At 37.5% G+C, this 22,034-nt stretch overlaps 1 protein-coding gene across 2 annotated transcripts in view; it reads right to left on the bottom strand.

The window, feature by feature from the left end:
* Pnpt1 (polyribonucleotide nucleotidyltransferase 1) overlaps positions 1-20,436 on the bottom strand; it is a 42,380-nt gene extending 21,944 nt beyond the window's left edge. Inside the window, exons 1-14 of one of the 2 annotated variants that reach the window (XM_005385770.2) lie at positions 20,238-20,436; positions 17,809-17,869; positions 17,131-17,205; positions 16,354-16,459; positions 15,507-15,556; positions 14,409-14,472; positions 14,279-14,326; positions 13,116-13,229; positions 9,355-9,541; positions 8,320-8,371; positions 7,901-7,958; positions 2,889-2,985; positions 2,199-2,301; positions 678-748 (exon numbers count right to left, since the gene is read on the bottom strand). In XM_005385770.2, coding sequence (XP_005385827.1) covers positions 678-748; positions 2,199-2,301; positions 2,889-2,985; positions 7,901-7,958; positions 8,320-8,371; positions 9,355-9,541; positions 13,116-13,229; positions 14,279-14,326; positions 14,409-14,472; positions 15,507-15,556; positions 16,354-16,459; positions 17,131-17,205; positions 17,809-17,869; positions 20,238-20,398 — 1,247 coding nt within the window. In that variant the 5' untranslated portion in view covers positions 20,399-20,436. The remainder of the gene's footprint in view (positions 1-677; positions 749-2,198; positions 2,302-2,888; positions 2,986-7,900; positions 7,959-8,319; positions 8,372-9,354; positions 9,542-13,115; positions 13,230-14,278; positions 14,327-14,408; positions 14,473-15,506; positions 15,557-16,353; positions 16,460-17,130; positions 17,206-17,808; positions 17,870-20,237) is intronic. The other variant, XM_013514724.1, reaches the window with a different exon arrangement.
* Between the last annotated feature and the right edge of the window lie 1,598 nt (positions 20,437-22,034).

Genomic DNA, 22,034 nt, shown 5'->3' with positions numbered 1-22,034 from the left:
AAAAAAAAAAAAAAAGAAAGAAAAGTAAAGGAAAACCAGTGAGAGTGGGTACCCTGAAACCACAAGAGCGTTCTCTCATCAGTTGGCCAAGCAGCAGAGGGAAGCAGAGCCCTGGAGTCGTCTGTGACGTTCAGCAAGGAAAGCAAAGCAGTGCTATTAAACACTGAAGAAAGAGCGAGCTGGACACGGACGCATGGTGCTGGTGGAACTGGTCATCTACAATGATCAGTGTTACTTTACCCCTGATGTTTCAGGAGCAGCAGAAGAGAGCCCAGCATCTCTAAACAAAAAATGTCATAATGTGCCTTGGGATTAGATAGGGTTTTTCATCAAAATACTCTAAATTATTTTCCAACTGGAATTTTTGCCTATTTATTTGTTTTATCTTTTATAATAGAAAAAACCTATCCATTCAAGAAATTAGTCTAGGAAATCAGTCTACAGACAGAGAAATACACACACATTAAAAATTAAATGCTTTAACAACAGGTGTTCCAAACCAATGATTTAGAATATAGGACACACATAAAAACCCCTTCAAGTTTCAACTATGTAAACAGAAAGATGAAGAATAGTGATACAGGTTGAAAAAGTAATGATAATTAATAATATACCACATGAGCTTCAATTATATACTGGAACATCACAAAACATAACACTATAAAAATATAACTTACTTTATAGCTGTTGTAATTTGATCTGATTTTATACTGGATTCTAATGAATCAAATGTAACAGTACAAAGCACCTAAAAAAGAGGGAAAAAGTTCTTTAGGCTTTAATATACTTATAATAAAGATGAAAACACAACAAAGTAGGAGTAACAACAAAACGTTCTGTCTTGGTGCAGGAGACTGAAGTCAGATTCTCCTGTATGCTGGGCATGTGCTCCACCACTGAGGTACAGTGGAGGCTCAAAACTAAAAATATTTGAAGAATCCACTTAACTTAAAAAGGAGGGGAGGAGTGCTGGGCATGGAGGTACTGGCCTATAATCCTAGCACTAGGGATGCTAAGGCCAGGAAGACTAGAAGTATAAAGGTAGCCTGAGCTACATAACATGACCATGTATCCAAAAAAAATAAAAATAAAAATAAAGGGGCTGGGGATTTAGCTCAGCGGCAAAGCGCCTGCCTGGCAAGCGCAAGGTCGTGAGTTCGGTTCCCAGTACCGGAGAAAAACCAAAATAAATAAATAAATAAATAAAGTACCTTCTATACAAACTATACAAACAACCATGGCACTTCCTATAGGAAATACTCATTGTATGAATATTCAAGTTGTATGTGAATCTGAAAACTCCAAATGTCTAACACCATATAAACTACATATGTGAAGTACTACAGCAGGAGTGCTACAGGAGGAAGATAGGAAGAAGAAAGAAAAAATATTTGCAAAAGCTCTGTACTTGTCCATAGAAGAAGCCTCAACAAAAGTCTAATAAAACTGCCTGCTCAAAAAAAAAAAAAACCCTCACTGGGCATGTGGTGCACACCTGTAATCCCAGCACTCGGGAGGCTGAGGCAGGAGGACCACTGTTAGTTTAAGACCAGCCTGGGAAAAAAAGTGAGCTCAAGGTCAGCCTGAACTGCATACTGAGACCCTGTCTCAAAAAAGACAGAAAAAAAAACCTCAATCTTCTTTGGGGGGAAATAATACAATCCAGACACTCTACATCATTCACAAGGATACATTTACACCGGGTACACTGTACACAGCAAGAAGAAATGGCCTGTTCTCAAGAGAAAAGACAAAATGTTGGATTAATAGACAAAATTTTTCAATGGCTATTATAATTATACTGATGGAAATAAAAAAGAATTAATGGAAATTTGGGAAGTGAAAAATACGTCATCTCGTATGTGAAAGGGAATGATGAGAGCCCCTGAACACGAAGATGGATGGGGGTACACTTTCCTAATGTTCACAAGGCCCTGGCTTTAACCTCAAACTCCCCAATCTAAAGAGACCAACTCTCAGAGATCTTCGGGATAACATCAAGCAGGCCGAGGGTAACAAATGTGTTGCAATACCACCAAGGGAGAACAAAGAGCATGAGGCATGAAAAAAATGGAAGTAATGGTGGAAATGTCTCATTATATATTCCATATGATAACCTGCACAGTAGTATCTGTACAATGTACTTCTAGCTCTAACAATCCTAATTCAGCAAATAACTGTCATTTTTTACATGTTACCTGTGTTTGTCCCCTCTGAAATAATGCTGATCCATGAAGAGTTTTAAACATATCTACCTCACAACTTATATTCCTAAGTGAAGTCAAATCGCGTCCATCACACCTGTATTAATAAAGGAAACAAACAGTAAAGCTGAGATGTAAGTCACAAAAATTACATGTCCCTTAATCTTTATCAAAACATTCTCAACTCTAGCTATGTATCATGATACCCTGTAGAGCTTTAAAAAATAATGAAGATACTTGGGCCCAACACTCAATCCCACTGAATCAGTATCTGAAGTTGTGACCTCTACATGTACATTGTCACAAAGATCTGCAAGTAATTCTATGTGCAGTGAGGGCTGTGGAGCGCTGTTCTACATATAAGGCCCGTGACAGTCACTCACTCACCTACATAATCCTTGTATTTTTTCTTCAATAGGTTTCCATTTAAAAATAACTATTATTTATCTTACTGTTCATGGGAAGATCACTTCCTTCCTTTGAGCAAGCTGCCACTTTCAAGGCAACTGGCAGAGACTGTGTGTTTTAACTGCATCAAAAGAAGATGTTAGCCAAGCACGGTGGGATGCACCTGTATTCCCAGTCACTCTGGAGGCTGAGGCAGAACAACGACTTGAGCCAGGGCTTGGAAATCAGCTTGGGTAGCATAGTAATAACCCATCTCAGAAAACAGGCTATGTTTACCTTTTATATTCATTCAAAATGATACTTCTAAAAACCTCCTTTGCAACAACATTGAAGGACTCTATTATTTCATATGGGTCAGCGTCTGGAAATTTTTCTATAGAAAAAAGACAAAACAAAGGTTTTCTGGTTTTGGAAGATAGGATTTCTGCAAAATTCACACCATCAAGTCAATCATGATGGGAGTAAGCCAAGGGATTCCACTCCAAACATTTAGTCCTCAGGCAAACAAGGAGAAAAATCAAAAGTTTGCAAGTTAAGTGAGACACACCATGTATCTGGTACCTCAAATGTTTTGTATTATATCACCTGACAAATCCAGCCAGCCATATTACAAAAAAGGTTTAACTGACAATTTTAAAGATAGTCATTCTTACTCTTTTGCTTTGGGAACTTTTATCTTAATCTGCAAAATTGGGAAACACACTTTTTTACATATTGTAAATCACAGTAGCTGGGCGTGGTGGCGCATGACTGTAATCCCAGGACTCGGGAAGCTGAGGAAGGAGGATTGTTATGAGTTCGAGGCCAGCCTGGGCTACCAAGCGAGCTCAAGACCAGCCTGAACTGCATAGTGAGACCCTGTCTGAAAAAGACAAGAAAAAGAAAAAAAAGAAAAAAAATCCCTACCATTTTTAAGCTAACATCTAGCAAGAGCTTTCACGAGTCAGGCACTTCAATGGTTGTTGTTTTGAAAACACCATTAGGGGCTGGGGATTTAGCTCAGCAGCAAAGTGCCTGCCTGGCAAGCGCAAGGTCGTGAGTTCGGTTCCTGGTACCGGAGAAAAACCAAACCAAAACAAAACAAAACAAAAAACACCATTAATCTTCATAATAGCTAATGAGGAAAACTATTATTCCCATCCTACAGAAGAAAAAAATAGAGGCCCAGAGAAGTAAACCATCTGGCTGGGGATATAGCTCAGCAACACAAGTGCCTGCCTGGCAAGTATAAGGTCCTGAGTTCGATTCCTGGTACCAAAAACAAACAAAGAAGTAAACCATCTGATACAGCTGTGATCTTTACTGTTTTCTCAAGTGCTTGGTTTATTAAATAATTCATAACTTTAAATAATGTGAATGTAAGAAATGGTCACAGAGAGACATATTATTTTATTTTTATATTATACTTTACATAATTAATAAGAACTGTATATCACACTTCCATCATATTCAGTTTGTATATTTATATTATGTAATAAGATCATTGCTTAGTAATTTCTAGAGAGCAAAATTATCTAAAACTCTGTATCTTACAATTCCATACAAATTATAACTAACAATGGCATCAATTAACATTTATTGAACACTATGCCAGGTAGTTATGATTGACTAATTTAGTTCTCATAAACCAAGTATTACTGCAACTATACAGATAAAAACATAAGAATGTTAAAGACTATCTTTCAGGTTTTCAAATGACAAGACTAAATACCATAACCCAGCACTCAGGAGGCTGAGGCAGGAGGATCCTTGAGAGTTCAAGACTAGCCTGGGCTACAAAGTGAGCTCAAGGCCAGCCTGAACTGCATAGTGAGACCCTGTCTCAAAAAGACCAAAAAAATGAATAAATAAATAAAATAAAAAAGTAAAAAGTCTACCCACCAGGGATGGTAAGAGTCTGAAGCAGAGAAGATAGGAACATTTCACATTCAATATTTACCAGGTGTTTACTCTCAAGCATTGTGTTTGCAACACTCACAGAAGTTAACTAACAGCAACCTTGAAATGTACCCTCACTAGAAACCTACTTAAAACTAAGAGCAATGACAATAACTGCTTTCTTTAAGGTATTAGCACAGAAATTAAAAAAAAATCTATTACAGTGATACATTGGTTGTCAAATGGCTCCAAGCTTGAACTTTCCACTACTCTAACAGTGAAGTCTAAAAAACATCTGCTCAGTATTTGTAACTTTGCTTGACAGTAAAAACTTGAGAAAACCTGTATGGGCCAAGAGCAAGTCACCTATCACGTCTCACCTTGGATACAAAGAGGTGATGCCTCTCTTGCCCAGACAACATACAGTCCTTGGGTCAGTGCATTAAAATGCCTCACTGTGCTTTTCTTTGCACTCCCTTTGCATAAGTAAAATAACCATGGCTGCAAAGAAAGCAGTGATACCAGCAGTAAAGCTAAGAGGAAAACTGTGAGAACCACGATAGAGTTAAACAAAGAAATCTTCACAAAATTTGTTAAAGTCCTGGAAAACTGTATTTATGAGTGTAATTTTTGGGTCTCAGAACCAATTATTTGGTTTTCCATTATTTTTTATGGAAAAAATGTGTTTAGTTATTCAACTTTTCAGTGTTTGAACATGAATTTGGAATGAATTGAGTTCAACAACCGAGGTATCACTGTATTTCCTTTCAGTTTTTTCCCAAATTAAAAAAAGTACAGGGGCTGGGGATTTAGCTCAGCGGCAAAAGCGCCTGCCTGGCAAGCGCAAGGTCGTGAGTTCGGTTCCCGGTACCGGAGAAAAACAAAACAAAAAAAAACAAAAACAAAATAAAAAAAGTACAATTCAGGATACAAAATCAGTAATGAATTAGCTAGAAAGAAATCAGCAAAACAATTTACAATAGCTTAAAAAACAAACACAAAAACCTAGGGAATCAAAATGACCAAGGAGGTAAAAGACCTCCACACTGCAACCTACAGAACAATGAAGAAAGAAAACAAATCTATGACAAGATGGGAAGATTGCCCATATTCATGGATTGGTAGAATATTGTTAAAATGAACTTATTACCAAAAGTGACCTAAAAATTTAATGCAATTCACATCAAGAATCCAATGACTTTATGGAAACACATAAGGCCCAGAATACCCAGAGCAACCCTGAGTGAATAAAGAGAGCTGGAGGAGCCCTAACACTTGACTTCAAATTACAACACAAAGTCACAGGAATAAAAGCAGCACCGAAGTGGCACAACAGACCAGAACAGAGGACACAGAAACAAACACAGCATCTGCAGCCATCTGATTCTTGACAAAGAAGACAAAAAACACACAACTCTAGCCGGGTGTGGTGGCACATGCCTGTAATCCCAGCCCTCGGGAGGCTGAGGCAGGAGGATATTTGTGAGTTCGAGGCCAGCCTGGGCTACAAAGTAAGCTCAAGGCCAGCCTGAACTGCACAGCGAGACCCTGTCTCAAAAGGACAAAAACAAAACAAAACAAAACAAACAACACACACACAGAGTGGAGAAGAGACAATCTCTTAAAAAATAGTTGGGAACACTGGAGATCCATATGTAGAGACGGAAACTAGACCCTTCTTTGTTGCCCTGTAGGAAAATCAACCCAAAATGGATTACAGACCTAGGCATAAAACCTGAAACTGTGAAATCACTAGAAGAAAACATGGAGAAAACATTTGAAATTATATGTATAAGCAATGATTTCTTAAAAGGACTCCAACAGCCCAAGAAATGGCAAGATCAACAAATAAGATTGCTTGAAATAAAAATGCCTCTGCACAGCAAAAAAACAATCAATGCAGTAAAGAGACAACCTACAGAATGGAAGTCTTTGCTCACTACTCTTCTGATAGAGGATTAATACCTAGAATACAACGAACAGTCCAACCAATAAATAAGCAGATGAACAGAAACGTTTCAAAAGAAGTATAAATGGGGGCTGGGGATTTAGCTCAGCAGCAAAAGTGCCTGCCTGGCAAGTGCAAGGTCGTGAGTTCGGTTCCGGTACCGGAGAAAAACCAAAAAAAAAAAAAGAAGTATAAATGGCCAACAATATATGAAAAAATGTTTTACATTTTTAGCCAGTAGGGAAAGGTAAATCAAAGCTACACTGAGATCACATCTCACAATAGTCAGAATGGTTACCAACAAGAATATAAAAAAAACCAAATGCTGTCAAGGATGTGGGGGAGAAAGAACACTTCTACATTGCTGGTGGGAATGTATTAGTATAACCACTACGGAAATCAGTGTGGGGGTTCCTCAAAAAAACTAAAAATTGCTGGGTGTGGTAGCACACACCTGTAATCCCAGCACTTGGGAGGCTGAAGCAGGCAGATTGCTGTGGATCTGAAGTCAGCTGAAATTACAGTGAGATCTTGTCTCATCCCCCTCCAAAAAACAGAACAACAAAACAGAACAAAAACTAAAAAACAGAACTATCATGCATCCAGCTATACACCTTCTTGTATACTCAAAAGAATTAGTCAGTGTACTATAGGGATGCCTGCATACTTATGTTTATTGTGACATAGTTCACAATAACCAAGGTACAGGATCAGCATAGGTAACCATCAATAAATAAATGGAGGGGCTGGGGATTTAGCTCAGCGGCAAAAGCGCCTGGATGGCAAGCGCAACGTCGTGAGTTCGATTCCCGGTACCGGAGAAAAACCAAAAAAAAAAAAAAAAAAAAAAATGGATTAAAAGCAATATGGTACATATATTTATATATACACAGACACACACACACATATACATACAATGGAGTATTATATAGTGGTAAACATGAACACAATCATGTTTTTTGCAGAAAAATAGATGGAGCTGGTTATGATCATATTAAGCAAAATAAGACCAGTACTAGCCGGGCATGGTGGTGCACGCCTGTAATCCCAGCACTCAGGAGGCTGAGGCAGAAGGATCGTTGTGAGTTTGAGACCAGCCTGGGCTACAAAGTGAGCTCAAGGCCAGCCTGAACTGCATAGTGAAACCTTGTCTCAAAAAAAGACAAAATAAATAAATAAATAAATAAAAAATAAAAAAGGTGGCATCAGAGTAGAAGGGAGACTGTTATTAAACAAGAGGAAAGGAATAAGGAGGGGGCGCAGATCATGGGGCATGGACATGATCCAAATACATGCACTGAAACTCAGTAATCTGTAAATTAATAGGCACTAATAAAAATGCATTAAAACAAAGCTGAATCAAGAAGATACAAAAATTCTGAATAACCCACTATCAGTCAATGAAATTGAAAATGTAATTAAAAATTTACCAACAAAAATACATTAAAAAAGTAAAATTTACCTTTTAGTTGTTCCTCTGTATCTAATCTTATCTTGTTAATAGCTTCATCTCTGGAAACCTGAAAGGAAGTTACAGTTCAGGTATATGTATACTTATATAAGACAACGTTCAACATTTCTATTTTTAGTTATTAACCAATTAACACACTGTAAGAGTATTATATTTTTCTAATGGTATCATTCTTTAAAATACCATATTTACTTACAGGAAATATGTTTAATTTGGTTAAATATATTTGTGTACTTCTCTAAAACTTGCATTAACAAAAGAAGAATGGAGAAGCACACAGCCTTCAACTCAGCTTTTTGGTTAAGAGATTTTAATAAAATAGGACTAATGTTCATGAACAAAACTGTACGAGTTCCAACAAGAAAGTGTGCCTGTAACAATGGTCTAAGAGAAACCCGAGGGGCACCTACTTTATCATGTTCGTAGTCTGTGAACACTGCATAAAGCTTCTCCACGGCAAGGCTAGGTAAAGCACAAAATAAATGTTAGTGTTACAATATCTGAGACATGTGGTAGTTTCTACTATAAATGAAAAACACTGATACTAAATCAAACAATAATAAACATTTCATAAAGAATTTTAAAATATATCCATTGCTGTTTATCACTGTTAATCTCTTTACTACTTATGACACAGAACTAAAATTTCTCCGTCTCAAGGCAATCACTCACACATGGTACTATGTCCTCCTTCTTGTGTTTTTCTTTTCTTTTTGAGACAGGGTCTCACTATGCAGTTCAGGCTGGCCTTGAACTCCCTTTGTAGCCCAGGCTGGTCTCGAACTTGCAAAGATTCTCCTGTCTCAGCCTCCTGAGTGTTCGGACTGCAGGTGTGCTCCACCTCGTTCTTGTGTTTGTAATTGATCAATTAATTCCTTTAGATTCATTCATATTTACTGAGTGTCTGCCTATGTGGTGCTGCTGAAAGCACTGGGCATATGTGGGTAATTATACTTGATTTTTTCTTGAAAAGTCAGTATTTCCCTTAGATATGAAAACATCTTGCCTTTTCCATTTTCTGGACAAGTGAGATACAGGGATTACTTGAATTTTGACCAGCAAATGCCTCTCCCTTTCATTTGAGATTTAAACATGCCTTGGAAGAGGGGCACGAGTATATACTCTTTTAGCCATGTGACAAATGTCTATGGCAATGACTTTAAAAATATAAAAGTACTATTGATGAAGTAGTACCTGGTCAGTGCATTTGTGGAGGTTTCTTCCCTAGAGGATTTATTTATTTTTACTTATTTTTATTTAAGTGTATTGGTACGATTTAGGTGTACATAATGACTACATTCATCATTGGGCATTTGTATTTGTACACGATATGTCTTGATTCCTCTTTTTTTTCTATTCTCATCCTCTCTTTTCAAACCCCCTTCCCCTCCTCGTTCACAAATCTGGTGACAATTTTCCATTTTCTTTTGCACAGATGTTCTTACTTATGCACATGTTTCACAATGTCTGGCGGAGGGGTAAATATCTTCTGAGGTGTTCTCTTGGTAACACCAATTTCTTTTACCAACTGCTGGATGCCCTGAATTATCTGCTGGGTGTATTTTACTCCCACTTTGATAGCATGGCAAAAGTCCTGCTGTAAAATGTTCTCTGCAGAGGCTTCCAACATGACTATATAGGGAGAGAAAAGACAATCACTGCCACTGAGCCTTTTTACCAACAGCATGACACAACAAACACATGAATCACTTTATTTTGTATGACACAGCCACTTTTTACAATGTCCTTCCTCAGAGTAACACACTTCCAAAATATTAGTATCAGTAAATTAATAAAGAAACCTTGTTATTTCAATTTACATTTTCCTTAAATTTAATGGATTTCACATATGAAACAGAAAATAAAGTGATTACATTTTAAAATAATACCCCTGAAAAAGAAGTCATATAACATAAAATTTAGTCTTTTAAAGTCTATAATTGCACTTAATTTTAATGTGCTTTAAATGAATTTTAAAATATGTATCATAGGCAGGGCATGGTGGCACACGCCTGTAATCCTAGCACTTGGGAGGCTGAGGCAGGAAGATCGTTGCAAGTTCAAGACCAGCCTGGGCTACAAAGGGAGCTCAAGGCCGGCCTGAACTGCACAGCAAGATCCTGTCTCAAAAAGACCAAAAAAAACAAAAAAAAAAAATGTACCACATTAGGTATCCAATGAAGGTTTCCTTTGTGGTTTTTTTTGTGAGACAGGATCTCGCTATGCAGTTCAGGCTGACCTAGAACTCACTATGTAGCCAAGGCTGGCCTTGAACTTGCAGTGATTCTCCTGCCTCGGCCTCCCGAGTGCTGCAATTACCATGCCTGGCTTAGGTTTCCTGTTTAACAATTATTTAATGTGGCCTCCTACTTAGTTCTGATGAATCAAACTGTGTAATTCCTGCACAGGTGGAGAAATCACTGTAGTGAACCTGTTTAAAGTAGGCCAGTCAGAAGACTTTAGTTACCATTCATAAAGCTGCTTTTATGGTTTTATAATAGTAAAACTGTGTAGAACAGGGAAGTTCCAAAGTTGGGCTTTTAAAATGTTGTCCTGTAAAAATGTGTTATTCAGCTCTGACTTTGCATTCTGGAAGGCTAAACAGCTTTTAGGCTACTTGTATGTCATTTTTGGCATTTTTCAATTTGTGCAAAGACCATGCAAATGCATAATTCCCAATATATCTCATACATTTAACTATACTGTATTGTCATTAAAATTTACTAATACTGAATTATCACTTTTAAGGCTTCCAAGTGTTATACAGAATGAAAAAAATCTCCCTATGTGCTTTACATGTTAGAATTCCACCAGCCAATTGAAGAAAACATGTGCAAAAAGGTCATGTAAATAGGAAAGAAGGCAAGGCTAAAAAGTACTGAAAAAAGAAGACTAGAAAGTCTCTAAATACGGCAGACACAGATGTACAGATGCAAGAAGCTGAGTAACCCTAACAGGGTAAACCTAGAGAGTGAGGCTAAGACATCACAATTACACCTCTGAAAACCCAGACAAAGAAAATCTCTGCCAGAGAAAAAATGACACCTCAGTGAGGCACGGTGGCACACGTGCATTTCAGCACTCTGGGAGGCTGAGGCAGGAGGATCACAACTTTGAGTCCAGTTGGGTAACTTAGTGACACCTTGTCTCAAAAAAAAAAAAAAAAAAAAAAAAAAATGCACAAAGGGCTGAGAATTTAGCTTAGTGCCAAGACCCTGGGTTCACTCCCCAGTACCAAAAAACGGAAGGGAAGAATCGCTCCCTTGTCACTGTAGCCACTCCTCAAATACCCAATAGCAGCATTGTGGAGAAGGACATTCTGTAGTTCATCTTTCAATGCATTACCTCAGGCCTGACCAAGCCATATGATTGTTTGATTAGAACAAGTCTAACAAAAGCATTGATATAAAGGAAATGATGGCAGGTTGCTGAGATATGCCCAAGGAATGATAACATGATGGCTAACTAACTAAGTCAAGTCTCATTCCTATGATAATTGAGTTGTATTGTCCTTGCAAACCTGTTGAAATCCTCCCATTTGCCCTGCTTCTTTTGTTCTTTCTCAATAAAAGATTACTGAAAATGGTAATCAGGGCTGCAGTCTGAGAGGCTGCTAGCCCCCATCCCAGAAATATGCCTGTTGTTTTTCTTTTTTCTCTTGCTTTTCTTTTCATCCTTTCATCTGGGGCACCTTGTTCTCTGGACCTGTCACCCTGGACAGAAACAAAATATAGACCAACACTGCATGTTCAGATAGAATCATGTCCTTTGTTGCAGACGTTCTAGTGGACAACCCTGGCATAGACTGGATTTAAGTTAAAAGGGTATCAGAATGATTACTTCAAACCATGAACTACTTTTAGTAATTAAAGACAGGATTTTTGAGACTGGCTGAAGCTATGAATTCTAGATAGAAAATCTCTTTTATTATTTATTTATTTGTCTTTTTTGAGACAGGGTCTCACTATGCAGTTCAGGCTGGCCTTGAGCTCAGTTTGTAGCCCAGGTGGGCCTTGAACTTGCAACAATCCTCCTGCCCTCAGCCTCCCAGGTACTGGGATTATAGGTGTGTGTAATCCATGCCTGGCTAAAATCTCTTTTATTTCATTTTATTTTTTTTTTGGTACTGGGAATCAGACTCAGGACCTTGTGATTGCCAGGCAGGTGCTTGTGACGCTGAGCTACATTCCCAGCTAAAATCTCTTTTAAAAACACGTACTGGTTTACTTTTTCCTGCATTATATCCCATCATACACAGAATGATTAGTGATATTAAATGTACCAGTTAAAAACAAGTATCTAAATACTCTTGTGCAAAATACTTCTACTGAAGTAATGTAACAATTCACAGCATGGAGAAATTATTCTTGTCCTAAGATTATGTTTTAAAGACTCATTTTAGTAAATATCTAAATAATGAAATAGTAGCAATTATTATTTTTTGTATTCTAGAAGTTTCATCATGGTGTTATTTTACAAGGACCGAATACTAACTGTTATGGTTTGTGTCTAGATGTACCCTAAAGCCTTATACAGTCATGGGGGACAAGCTTTTCATAGATGGCTGAAACTAGAGTTTGTGACTGACTGGGATTATGGGTGTGAGCGCTACACCTGTCCCAGGGCGGGTTGCCTGCATATGATATAAGGGACCAAAGAAGGCCCCTTTCTCTTTCTTCCTTCCCTGGTTTGCTTTTTTCTGTCTTCTGCTGCCATGGTTTCTCCTCTAGGATACCCTTTGCCAAGTCACCCTGCCTTGGAACCAGCCAATTAAGGACTGAAACTGTGAGCTAAATAAGCGTTTTCCCTTTTAACTTTGGGTGTCAGGTTTTTTGTCTCAGCAACGAGAAAACCTAGACACTAATACATTTTAAAAAAAGGGTCAAAATGTATACAGTACTTGCTGTATTTTATGAAAGCAGAGAGCTGGCTGAATATCTTCATGGAAATAGTTCCTGAAGCCAATGTCCTCACAGTTTGAATCATTCTGAGGTGCCCTCTAATTATCCAAAACTACCTTCTGAAGTTTATGTAGCTTCTAGCATCTGATTCTTCAATCTGGTGAGCAACAGATGAGAATAACCAAGTGTACTTGTGGCATGCCATAGAAATCCTATTGGCAGCCTCCCAGTTGCTTAAATGCATTTTTTAAGAAGCGATACTTGCAAATAAAATCCAGGATAAATGTGATATTTAAACTACTTACCAATCTGACTTTTAGGTGCCCCAGCAACCACTAAATTTAAAATACTAGAAGACATTTCTTTCCTTGTTGGGTTAACAATGCATTCTCCATCAATCAACCCTATTCGTACTGCCCCTAAAATAAATAATATATTAAAACATTGTAATTATTTAACTAAAATTTTCACTTTTCATACTATTCTAGTGATGTTTCCATCCCCTATTTTTGATTGTGACTACAGAATAAAATTACTATTTCTTGACGATATTAAAGGCCCACATAACATCCCATCATCCCAACCAACCTTCTGGACTCAGTGGACCACTGTGAATTGTTCAGAAGTACCTTTTTTATGGTTATGTTAATGCTCTTCTCCTAGTCTAGACTGTACCTCTCCCAAGCCACCAAAGATCCTCTGTGTGATCCTACTGAGTTCAGATTATACATTGACTATGGTGAGAAGTCCTCTTTGACAACTTAAAATCCATAAAACCAAACCTGCCCTTTGCTATCATTTTCTTAGTACCTTGGCTATGCCTTATAATAATACTATTAATAAATAATTATTTTTTTTTCCCCTGGTACCGGGAATCGAACTCACAACCTCATGCTTGCCAGGCAGGCACCGTGCTGCTGAGCTAAATCCCCAGCCCCTTGTCTTTCTCTTATGTTGAAAATAAGAACTGCCTCTTTCATCTTTGCATTACTAGTGCCTAGTATGCCTTTGTTCATTGAATGCTTAGGACACTCAGTAATTATTTACTTGGTGAATCTTTTTAGGTTGTATGATTATAATCTAAAAAAGCTGTTACATATGTTTGTCTATCATATAATATCTAGCAAATTACATACTTGTTTTATAAAGAGGAGGTACTCTGATAATTTCCCAGTGCAAAGAAAGAAAAAGTCTTAACTGAAAGAGGCAACTAAGAAGTCAAAATATCTAGAGACAAAATCTACAGCACCATAACATATTACTATTGAAAACAAAGCCCAAGGCAAGGATGACCACGACTGAAAGCCTGCAAGGAATCTTAGGATGTCACTTAGTTTAGTGACACTTAGTTTAATCTTAAAGGGCTAATAATCCAGAGCCAATAAATCTATGCTTTTGCTATATCATGCTCAATGCTATTTATTTAAAGAACATAAATACTGTATTTTTTTTTCAAATCCTAACTTACCAACAGGTCCATTCCAAGGAATATCTGACAATGAGAGGGCTACTGAAGCTTAAGGAGAAAATAAGAAATGAAATTAAAATATTTCATTGTTTTAAAAAATCAACACTGGTAATTTTATTTTTATACTTACCACCATTAATTGCTAGGACATCAGGTTCATTAATACCATCTACTGCTAACAGATTACACAGGACCTGGAACAAGGGAAAAATTTGAAGAACTTAAAAAATTATGTGATTTGAGAGGATCATCATTTAGGTTAATAATTAGCATGGGCTTTGTAGCCAATCCCCTAAATTTTGGCTATTTAACTAAATCGTTGCCAGAAGGAAATTACCTAAACTAAATTTTGAAAGTTTCTTCACCTTTATTTTTTTGAGACAGAATCTTGCCAGTAGTTCAGACTGGCCTTGAACTCACTATGTAGCCCAGGCTGGCCTCAAACTCACACTTCAGTCTCCCACGTGCTGGGACTATAGGTGTGCGCCACCACGCCAGTTTTCTCATCTTTGAGAGAAACAGCATCTTCCTAATGGGTCCCTAGGAAAATTACAGGTATACTGTGCATGAAGCACTTGTCACAAAAATCTTAGCACGTTGCAAGTTTTCAGGAAATGTGTATGCAACAGAAATGTGCATGTTTCTATTACTGGCTTATAAGCAAAAGATGCAATGAACCAATGAATTAACCTATACTGCAATGATGTGCCTTTGTCACGTTTTTAAGGAAATAATGTCCTATAAATAATATGATTACTGAAGTGTATTTATAAGTAGTTATACAGAAAGAAAATAATATTCAAGAAGTATTAAAATATATTAGAGGTTCACAGGATCCAATAATAAAGGTAGGCAAATATAAAGTGTATCAATTGTCTTTGTCTGTTACTAATACAACCTACATTGTTCAGGCACATAATTTGACCCCTATCATACTGATCTTTCAAACTCATCAATTCCCTTCCTGCCTCAAGGCTTTCTGGGTTCTCTTCCCATCTGCCTGGAATGCTTCCCCAACACTGCTGGTTCACTAACTGCTGCTCATAACTCACATATCAGCTCAAACTGACAAAAGCAAAAGTTGGCTTTTTAAAAGTGATGTTTTACTTTTAAGTAATTGATACAGGTACATCATCAAAATTCTTTATAATGTTTAGCTTAGAAAGAATTACAGAAATTATGTAGTATTTGATTATCTGGAAATAAATAAACCTCAAGAAAAACTTACCTGTGTATCATAAAAGTAGCCAGTTGGAAAGAGAGGTCTAATGGACCGATCTGTCAAAAGAAAGAAGATATTAAAAGTACTGACATAGATGCTTTAAAGTTTAACACTTTTGAACTATACAGTTAGCTGTTTAATATGTCAAAAAACAAAACCTCTTAGACTGATTTGCTAAGAAGATCATAGATAAATATCAGTGATTCAATTCATATAGACCATGACCTAAGAACAAAACAGAGAAGAAATTTAAGACCAACACAGACTAAAAGAAAATGTTTCCTTGCATTGTGTCTATTTTTTTTTTTTTTTGGTACTGGGAATCAAACTCATGACCTTGCACTTGCCAAGCAGGCGCTGTGCCGCTGAGCTATATCACCAGCCCCCTCGGATTGTGTCTGGTGAATACATAAAAACATACACAAACTAGCAATTTCTGGTTATAAGAGCTATATGTTGCAAATAATCCCACAATATTTATGAATATCAAAGATCTGGAAGATTACAGTCATATTTCAGGAGTTGATAAGGACACTGTTTTAGGAATTACTAAACTGAATGTAAAAATGAAAAATGCCAGGGATAGAGTCAATAGAGGTGAGGCATGGGCCATGGAATGCATATGCTTAATGGCTACCCATTCATTTAATCAACAATTACTTATTGAATGCCTATTCTTGGATTATCATGAGTTTTTTCTCTCATGGAAACTACATTTAAGAGAGGGAGTAGAGTAAATCCAGTAGCACTCAAGCAATGAGGGAAATTTAAGCGCTGCTGTAGAGCACACATGGGGGGAGGGAAGCCAGCACGAGCATCTCCCAGGAGTCAGTGCCTCTGTTTAATACGTTACCAATTATTCGACTTGTAAGAATTTCTCTATCAGAAGAACCAATTTCTCTTCTAAGGTAGTTTGTGGGAATTCTACCTGCTGCAGCAGCCTTCTGTCTATAGTCAACCTGAAATGGCAATGAAAACATGTAATTCATAGGATTTCTTTTTTTAATAAGAAATTATATACTCGAAACTACCACATAAACACTAATTTTCCTGAGGCTGCTAAAAACATTCTAAGCTATGAGTAGAGGGTATTTTATTTACTTTTAGACTTTTGTATCTCTCAGGGAATGGAGCAGGCATAGAAATGTTTCAACCAATTGTTTAAAAAAAACCCTTTCACTTGGCAATCAGATGAATTCCTAGCTTCAGTACAGTAGTTTACTACAGTCAAAGTCACATGATACTGTGGTAGTTTACTTTAGTCAAGTCAAACACTGCCTTTTTTAGATAACTACATTCCCCTTTTCATATTAGAAAGAAGCCATAAAACCTTAACGAATTCGTCACTTAACATATACCCACAGACTTGTATAGAAGGGAAACCCACAAAGGCAATGAGGTCAGTGATCTCATCAACTGACATAACTAAAGATTCTAAAGCATGTTACTACCAGCATGGGAGCTGGTCATGCAGTAACGAGTTTACATTCTTTAATGACCCAGTATCAAACACCTAAGGGAAATCTGTTGTATAAAGTTTATATTTGGCATTCATTAGACAATGAACAAAAATATTTCACATTCTACTTTTATAGTATATTACAGTTCAAATAAATCAACAAATACTTACCACCAAAGGCATGAACTGGGAAGGTGAAGGTTTTGTCTTGCTGACTGCTGTGACCATCACCGCAGTATCACCTGACTTAGTAAATATAAATAACAATGGTAAATTCAACTGAAATCATATTAACATAAAATTAGCATCGAATTAATCTTCACTCCAGTTAAACTCAAAGGAAAAGATCTCTTATTCCATGGGATTATTATAAACTATTCATAACTTGTTCAATCCTGATCTTTTTTATGTAATTATGATCATTATTAAAATAGTCACTGAGTTTTTCAAGAGGAGAAAGGGCTCACTAGCCATATCCAATGAATCAAATCACATTTTCTACTTCTTATGAAGAAATATAGACTAAATATTGAGACAATTTCCCAAGTATTACTATTAAAGAGAATAGTGAAATCATTTTGTCTAGAAATGTATAACAGATTTTATTAAAAGAATACAATAAAACCACAAGTTTGAAAGGAATCTTAAAGGTAACAATACATTTAGCCCTCTCACTCTCATTTCTGTAATGGTTCTAACACTAGAAATAATCTGAATTCAGATCTGAATTCAGTAGTATCTGAATTCATCTCCAATATCACATATCTAAGTTATATGACGTTACAAAGATACTCAGTATCAGACTCCATAACCATTTTAAGTTGAAATTTTAGGAACCTAGATTTTTACCTGTACTACAGCACAGCCATCTGCAAATCTGGCCAGTTTTCCAGAAGATATTTCTAATTTTCTGTTTAAAAATAAAAAGTCAATGTAAAATGACAGGTCATCAGTAGAACTCTCAGTTTAGTATAAAATAATCAAAGATTCTGATAGCAGAACTAGGACTACTAAGCCCATATGCCCTCCTACATAAACAAAAAGGGATAGAATTCGTTATCATTATCAAAAGTACAATTTAAGAGCTGCAAAATACAGAAACCAAGGCTCAGCATTAACCTGAATGAGAGATAAAGTATTTTTGAAGAGCAGAAACTAACTGCCTTCATAAACGTTAATTCCAATGGATTACCTTAGTTCAGGCTCTTGTCCTGCCTTGTCCTGTTGAATGCCATAACCTTTGAATACAAACTGGTTATTTCCACACTTAAAATTCTTTAAAATTTCCCCTATTGTGCTCAGCACAAAATTAAATTCCTAAATATTACCTATAAAAGACTTTCATGTTTGACAACAGTGCTAGTTTAATGTTGAAAGAATACAGTAATTTTTTCAATCAATGGTGCTGGGACACATGGATACTCATCTGTATGCACACAGAATGAAGTTGGATTCCTTTTTCATATAAAAATAAAAGCTAAATTGGGCATGGTGGTGCCAGCCTATAATTCCAGCACTCGGACCAAGGCAAAGGATTGCAAGGCCAGCTTGGGCCACTAAGCAACTTAGTGAGATCCTATCACAAAATTTAAAATTTTAAATAGGGCTGGAGATGAGGCTCAGAGTAAAGGCCTTGGGTTTAATCCCCAGTACTACAATCTATCAATCAATCCTACGTCAAAATGGATATTAGACCTAACACAGCTGAAGTATAAAGTTTTAAGAAAACAATATAGCAGTAAAGCATCATAAACCTGGGTTATACAATGTCTTCTTAGATATGACATCAAAAGCATAACTGGCAGGGTGTGGTGGCACATGCCTATAATCCCAGCACTCAGGAGACTGAGGCAGGAGGATCGTTGTGAGTTCAAGACCACCCTGGGCTTCAAAATGAGCTCAAGGCCAGCCTGAACTGCACAGGGAGACCCTGTCTGAGAAAGACAAAAAAACCAAAAAACAACAAAACAAAAAACTCTCATGCTTCAAAGGATATCACCAAAAAAAAAAAAAAAAATCCACAGAAAAGGAAAAAAATATATGCAAATCAAATACCCGAGAAGGGGCTTCTATCTAGAATATGCAAAGAACTCTTATAAGTGAACAATGAAAACGGTCAGCAAATTACAATCCATGGCCTGTTTCTGTACAGTTATTCAACTAAGCATGTTTTTTACATGTTAAAAGGATTTGTAAATACACGCATGCAAACAGGAGTACTTAACAGAGACAGTATGTGGCCCACAAAGGCTAAAATGTGTACTATCGGGTTTTTTCAGAGGTGTTTCTAGACTCCTGATCAAACCCAGTCTCATTTCTTACAGGAGTTATGAAATAAATTTTCCAGGTCAGTCATTCATGGTTAGAGAGGAAGGACTGGATACAAAGCCAAAATTTATTTTTCTTTTTGTATGAATATGAGTAAAACATTTTAAGGTACATTCTAAAAACTTGGACATACATATAACGCTAGAGATGCAGCTAAGGGGTAGAATGCCCGCTTTGCCTGGGCAAAGGCCCGGAGTTCAATACTCAGGACCACAAAACAAAACAAACAAATCCCCAAAACAAAGTTAACTATATAAAGTATACATTACAAATTTCATTTCTAACAATTTATGTAGAAGTTTTAGAAAGTATTTTTTACGTCAAAAAAGATCGCTGGGAAAAGCACCCTCTGCGAGAAACACGAGTTCATAATCCACAGTTCTGTAGAACCAGCTTTGCTGATTGTGAGAAAGTTACCTAACCTATTTCGAGCCTACGTGCTTTTAACCGCACAACGAGAGTAACAACGTACGTATAGGTGCAAAAAGATTGCGCTCATCAACAAAATTCGCGTTCATAAAGTTGACTTTTCCCGTCTCTTCCCACCCAGGGATACACGGGCCACACTGCTTTAGGCAATCGATCGGGCTGGATGACACAAGCATGTTGTTAACTTGTTATCTCAAGGTGGGATGTTTCCCACTTCAGAACCCACGCGGCTCTGAAAGTAAAGAGAAAGACGCCAGGTGGACAGAGAGGCTCCGATGAAGGAAGGAAGCCCGGAGTGGAGTGCGTGGTAGCAGGTTCAGGAAGCAAAGGGCACTAGACAGCGCAGGGAGGGGAACCGAGGAGGCAGGATCCACACCCGGAAAGGAATTTAGGGCTGGACAAAGAGTTAAAGATACCTGAGAAATTAGGGCTTTGGGATTTCCACCCCGGGAGACTGAAGTACTTTTGCTAGCCAGACAGGACACACTGTGAAAAGACAGGCAATGAACGCCGTTTCTTACCTGTTGCCTAAGTCCACAGATACAGCTCGGGACCTCGCGCTACTCCACAGTGCTCGTACTTGCAAAGGAGCGAGTGCCAGGTTCCGCCCAGGTAGACGGAGGGGACCATCGCCCAGCGGCCGGAGCCGGAGACAGGAGCAGCAGCACCTGCAGGCAGCCATGACACCAGGCACGTGCTCAGCCCCGGCTGTGTCCTGATTGGCTCATGCTACATCTCAAGGGGCGGAGCCTGATGCAGTTTCGTTTCCGCGGTGCCAGGGGAACGAAAGGGAAGCACAGATTTTGGCGGCTTTCTACGAGGACTGGAGAGGGTCAAATCTATTAGAATGCGATTATCTTGTGACGTACTTTCCCTTTGCTTTTATCTCTCAATGAAAGGCAATTAGATAAATAATGCTTCTTGAGTGTGTGTACTATCATAATTTAAAAGAAAGTTCTTTGAACAATATGAGTAATAAATGTTTAATAAGGAAGTACAATATATTAATAGAAGTTACTGAATAACACATTAATATTATTTGACTTTGTAAACTAGAATTAGAATTTGTGTGGTGGATCATGGAAAGAAATCACCCTCTCTTCCTTTGCTCTGGTTTCTGTTTTATAGATTTCAAGAAAGAAATGTTACTAAAAAAGTTTGTGTTAATTGATTTGTAGTTATTAATTTTGGGCCCGGGATTTGATTCCCAGTATAAAAATATTAATTTTATTTTCATCGATCTATATAATATTTTAAGGTATCCCTATCATCCTTTCTGATTTGTATTCCTTTACGTTGGTAATATTTAACAAATAATTTTTGTAACTCAAATGTAAAATGCCAAGTACTATTTAAAATAAATGTTTTATACAATGAAAAAGTTTTTAGAGTCTAAATTTGATAAAAAGTTTAGGAGGTGTATAAATTTTGCCACCCCTATTAAGCTAGCCTGCTAGAAGCTATGTGGTTCCTTAACGGACTTATTGTGTATGTTTCTCTTTTAAAGTCATAACCGCCATACCACAAACAAAACTAGACCACACAACAAAATCCAATACATGCAAGTGTAGTTTTAAGAATTAAAAAATATTTAGCTATAAACAGGTGATTTAGTGTTAAAGCCGCTTTCAGACCCCTTGCTTTCATGAAGCACTGATAAGTTCCTGCCCGGCCCTGAACACAACAAGACCCTGAACGCAACAGGCCCTGAACACTGATAGGTTCCTCTTGCCCCTCCCACGCTCGAGGGAAACTCCAATCAGCTCCTCACGCGTAACTGAGCCCGCCCCTCCAACGCCTCTTTAGCCAGAGTCCTCATAAACCCCCAGCCTCTTTTAGCTAGAGGGGTCTTGTTCTGTATGTAGGGCTCTCCTCTCCTGGTCCCCCTTTGTTTGTTCTTCTGTGTTGTAAGCATAACAGTATTGGAAGGGACTAACATTAATTTTGTTATGAGTATTCAGTGTTAAAGTAATTTTTTGGACCGGGTGTGGTGGCGCATGCCTGTGATCCCAGTGCTCGGGAGGCTGAGAAAGGAGGATTGTTGTGAGTTCGAGACCAGCCTGGGCTACAAAGTGAGCTCAAGGCCAGCCTGAACTGCATAGTGAGACCCTGTCTGAAAAAGACAAAAGAAAAAAAAAAAAAGTAATTTTTTTTTGCTCTCTATGTTTGACTTTAGCTCCTATATCTACAGTGATTTCAAGATTAATCTACTCGTATGAAGACAAATCTATCAGAATTTACTTGCCCCAATTTAACATGACTTAGGATAATATATAGAGTAAAAATCCACAATTACCTTTCAGTACATAGGTATTATA

Source organism: Chinchilla lanigera, unplaced genomic scaffold (genome assembly GCF_000276665.1).
Source record: "Chinchilla lanigera isolate Chin_1 unplaced genomic scaffold, ChiLan1.0 scaffold00023, whole genome shotgun sequence".
Lineage (NCBI taxonomy): Eukaryota > Metazoa > Chordata > Mammalia > Rodentia > Chinchillidae > Chinchilla > Chinchilla lanigera.
This window is presented reverse-complemented; position numbering and strand designations above follow the sequence as displayed.